Source organism: Cebus imitator, unplaced genomic scaffold, assembly GCF_001604975.1.
Source record: "Cebus imitator isolate Cc_AM_T3 unplaced genomic scaffold, Cebus_imitator-1.0 Scaffold181, whole genome shotgun sequence".
Classification (NCBI taxonomy): Eukaryota; Metazoa; Chordata; class Mammalia; order Primates; family Cebidae; genus Cebus; species Cebus imitator.
In genome coordinates this window covers 1,073,343-1,078,060 of record NW_016107496.1, presented here as the reverse complement: position 1 = coordinate 1,078,060, position 4,718 = coordinate 1,073,343, and the positions used below count along the sequence as shown (strand labels likewise).

General features: G+C 46.1%; 1 protein-coding gene across 1 annotated transcript in view; it reads left to right on the top strand.

Annotated features, from left to right (window-relative positions):
- The first annotated feature begins 868 nt into the window (after window positions 1–868).
- The window catches only part of LOC108315998 (tubulin alpha-1A chain-like), a 4,611-nt gene continuing 761 nt past the window's right edge, over window positions 869–4,718 (top strand). Inside the window, exons 1-4 of the mRNA XM_017545685.1 lie at window positions 869–1,211; window positions 3,470–3,692; window positions 3,818–3,966; window positions 4,291–4,718. Of these exons, the coding sequence (XP_017401174.1) occupies window positions 1,209–1,211; window positions 3,470–3,692; window positions 3,818–3,966; window positions 4,291–4,718 (803 nt within the window). The 5' untranslated portion in view covers window positions 869–1,208. The remainder of the gene's footprint in view (window positions 1,212–3,469; window positions 3,693–3,817; window positions 3,967–4,290) is intronic.

Below are 4,718 nucleotides of genomic sequence, written 5' to 3'. Positions count from 1 at the left end.
TGACATAAGAACTACATGAAAAGGAAATGCAGCTATTGAGCTGACGTTTCACAGTTGTCTGTGGATGGAGGCAACATTGCAAAATGGTGTGCTTTTTACATTATGCTATTCTCTTCTTTTAAATTTGGTTTCTTGGTAATTATTATTTTGCTTGTTACTTTTCAGACAAAAGTACAGTGCATAAACATAACTGCACACATGTAGTACTAACTTGTGAACTCAATTATTTCTCCTTGTATTTTCCCAATTCTATATCAGGAAAGATGATGCATTCTAAGGACAATGTACGACACAAAATGTGTTACATAGACGTCTCATAAAGGAATACCTCTAGTAAACTATTATAACTACTCTACGTTCACTGGCGATTGTTTATTGCCATGTTAGAACTATGTGTTCGCTTCTTTATTTAGTATGGTTATTCTTTCCATCTTCCAGTTTTGTTTAGCTATTTGGGTGTGCGTGTGCCTGCAAAAGAAGGTCTGAAAATAAATTAGTTGAACCTGAGAAACCATTTTGAATGACTGTATTAATAAATACTTTTTAAAATTAAAAAAAAATCACATTTACCCAAGCCATTTTGAGCAATCACGCCCATTTTCTCTCCCACTTTATTTTTACAGCAATTAGAGATGCTAAACCCTACATTCTGTTAGAATGTAGTCAAGTCTAACATACTACGAGGAGGGGCTGGCAGTAATTTTCCTCTAAATAGTGCATCTGAACACAAATTCTGTTATTAAGTGTAGGGGAAAAAACCCCTCACATAGACAATTTTAACCGTAGTTTGAGATTTAAGCAATATAAAGTCTTCCAAACCCAGTCCCCTTTCTTCTCCTTCCGCCCCTCCCCAACCCCACCCCATAATGGATGCTCGGCGGACTGCTTCTGCACGGTCTCTTTGTCTAAAGGATGCAAACAGTCTATGGATGCTAGAGAAAAAAGGGTGGGGGAGAGATTACCTCATCCCACGTCGCTTGCACCAATCACCAGTCTCCTGTCATGACTTCTCTGGGCAGATTGGGGGTCTGGACCAACAGGAAAAGGCCCCAGCCCATCCCCATGGTGACCGAGTTGTATATAGGGAGCCGCATCCGCCCCTGTGCCGCAGGTTCTCTTACATCGACCGCCTAAGAGTCGCGCTGTAAGAAGCAACAACTTCTCCTCCTCGTCTCCGCCATCTGCTCGACAGCCGCGAAGCAGCAACCATGGTGAGAATCGGCTTCCGCTCTTTGAGGCCGTTGGGTGGAGTCAGCGCCCCCAGGGTCTACTTGGAAAACTTTTAAGCTCTTTTCTTTCGTAAGCTGTCTGGGCGAGGGTCGTCGTGTGCTTTAGCTTTGTCTGCCCCAAATCCTCAAGCTCCGCCGCCACCGCCGCAGTGCGGGTGCAGGATCCGGGCCAGGACTGCGCCCAGAGCGCAGCTGAGCGCTGGGGAGGTACAAAGGCGGCGCCTGGGCGCCTGTGTTGTCCAAGAGCCTTTCGGGGCTGAGGACAGCGCAGCCCGTCTGCCGCGACCGAGGGGTCTGGGGCGTCCGGGCTGGGCCCCGTGGCTGTGCGCCCGGTTTCGCTGCCGCGGAGGGGCCTCTTTCCATCTCGCGTCGCTCTCTGAGGACCGCGAGAGGAGGAGGCGCCCAAAAAGAGCTGGGACGGTGGGGGACCTGGGGGATGCGGGAGGGGGGACGGGAACAAAGCGCAGCCTGGGGTTAGCGTGGGAAGACCCCTCGCGGTCGTTGGCGTTTTTTTTCCCGGGAAAACACGGTGAGTTTCTGCTGGAGCCCCCGGCAGCGGGTTTCAGGGCGGCGCAGGGGCGGGGTTGTTTGTTTCTGGCTTCTATGGCGTTGGAGCCACGGGGCGGGGTTCGCCCTCGCTGAACCTCCTCTGTCAGTAGCAGACTTTAAGAAAAGCCTTTCGTCATTGCGAAACTGTAGGATCCAAAAGGGTTTTCTTCACTATTATATGTTAGATGACTTTTTTTTTTTTGAGCAAAATCACAATTCACTTGACAAGCTCTTTAACGTCTGCCCTGACCGACTAGAGAGAGAGAGAAAGAGAGAGAGAGAGAGAGAGAGAGAGTGTGTGTGTGTGTGTGTGTGTGTGTGTGTGCGCGCGCGCGTGCCTGGGCTGCACGTTCAGCGAGAGAGAGAGCGCGCTTTATGAGCCCCCGGGGAACCCTGATAGTCAGGACCTAGGAAACGCCCTTCCCCGCCGACGGCCCCCACCACATCAGTGAATAGACAATGAAAGTGGTAGCCCTAAAGATCACAGAGGAAGAAAACCTCTATTGGATGCAAAGAATATGAATATTATGTGGTAGGTAGAGAATCTCAAGATGAAAATACTATTTTGTTGTTTTAAATAAATATTTCATTATCCTTCCACTGGGCTTTTATTCTTTGTTCGGTAGCTTATCATGTGATGCTTCTTTCTAACTTAGGAACCTTTTTGTATGGTTTTTTTTTTTTTTAAGATACAGGTGATTTTTCAGCTTTTACAGTGGAGAAGATCTGGAAAAACCTTTTTTTAAAAAAGAAAAGAAAAGTGATGAAATTGCTGCAGACAAAGAAGAATTATATTCCACATCCCGTTGTCTTTTGTTCTAGCGAATCTTCATTAATTCATTTCAATTCAGGCACATGGTCCCGGGCTGGGTCAGAGGAGGAAAACTGGCAAAACAGCACAATGAGATCATGTAGGCAGTTGCTGGAAATAGAGCTTGCTCTGTTAAATAATATAGCAGACAGTACAGGCTAGCACCAGGCGCTGCAAATACAGCAATGCAGCAATGCAGAAGGCAGACCTTGTCTAGCTTCTAAACCCCTGGTATTGATGGATTCTGCAGACAGACTGCAGAAGGGTGTGGCTTCTTGCCTCAGCTGCAGTTCAAATGTCCCTGTTACAATATCAAGTCCTATTCAGAAGAAACGTTAATCTTTATTTAAAAGGGAAGAAAGCAGTAAAATTGATCCCAATTAAGTCATGGATTGGATTTACTTTATTTTACAAAATTTGTGCTTCGAATATGGAATACTTTTATTTTATTTTATTTATTTATTTTTTTCTTAAAGGTGGGGTTTCACCATATTGGTCAGGCTGGTCTTGAACTCCAGACCTCAGGTGATCCACCCGCCTTGGCCTCCCAAAGTGCTGGGATTACAGGCGTGAGCCACCGCGCCCAGCCTGGAATACTTTTTAAATATGAAAAGTCTTCTATTCAAGCATGGTAGTAGGAACAATGGGCTGGTACCATGTGCTGAACAGGGCCAAGGTGACATCATTATTCAGACCACACCCATATGCACCATTTGTAGCAGATGATTTTTCTTAATCTTTGTAGCATGCTGGGGATATGACCTCAAATAATTTTGAAAAATGCCTGAATGTCATTAGAAATAGTTGTAGAAATTTACTCAAAGTTTGAAATGCTAATACAGCTTAATTTTATAATTTTTTTCACTTTTCCTTCCCACAGCGTGAGTGCATCTCCATCCACGTTGGCCAGGCTGGTGTCCAGATCGGCAATGCCTGCTGGGAGCTCTACTGCCTGGAACATGGCATCCAGCCTGACGGCCAGATGCCAAGTGACAAGACCATTGGGGGAGGAGATGACTCCTTCAACACCTTCTTCAGTGAGACGGGCGCTGGCAAGCACGTGCCCCGGGCAGTGTTTGTAGACCTGGAACCCACGGTCATTGGTGAGTTGGCCTCAGTAACCCAAGTGAGATCCCAGGGTGCTGGGACAGGAGGTCTGTCCTGGGGGCTCTGCTGGTCACTCGCTCACTCACCCAGTCCCTCTGTCTTTCTCTCCCTCCTTCTCCAGATGAAGTTCGAACTGGCACCTACCGCCAGCTCTTCCACCCTGAGCAGCTCATCACAGGCAAGGAAGATGCTGCCAATAACTATGCCCGAGGGCACTACACTATTGGCAAGGAGATCATTGACCTCGTGTTGGACCGAATTCGTAAACTGGTATGTTTCTTTTCAAGAATAAAGTAAATTAATGAGCCTAAAAAAGACATTTGAAGTAATGCTGTTTTTTTTTTTTTTTTTAAACACAGAATTGAACTGTTATTTTAGTAAAGAGTGGAATGAGTTATTCCTTTGGGGTTTTGAAATTTCAGTTAAAATTAACTATTTGGTGTCATTTTGTAAATGTTAATGAGAACTTTTTAAAAAGCATTTGTTAAAATAAGATTTAAGTCCTGGGACATATGAAAAATGAAATATATTTACTGTGACTGTACTACAAAGAACAAAACTTAATCTTTCCTCTGTTCCTCTCTTTTGTAATAGGCTGACCAGTGCACCGGTCTCCAGGGCTTCTTGGTTTTCCACAGCTTTGGTGGGGGAACTGGTTCTGGGTTCACCTCCCTGCTCATGGAACGGCTCTCAGTTGATTATGGCAAGAAGTCCAAGCTGGAGTTCTCCATCTACCCGGCGCCCCAGGTTTCCACAGCTGTAGTTGAGCCCTACAACTCCATCCTCACCACCCACACCACCCTGGAGCACTCTGATTGTGCCTTCATGGTAGACAATGAGGCCATCTATGACATCTGTCGTAGAAGCCTCGATATTGAGCGCCCAACCTACACTAATCTTAATCGCTTTATTGGTCAGATTGTGTCCTCCATCACTGCTTCCCTGAGATTTGATGGAGCCCTGAATGTTGACCTGACAGAGTTCCAGACCAACCTGGTGCCCTATCCCCGCATCCACTTCCC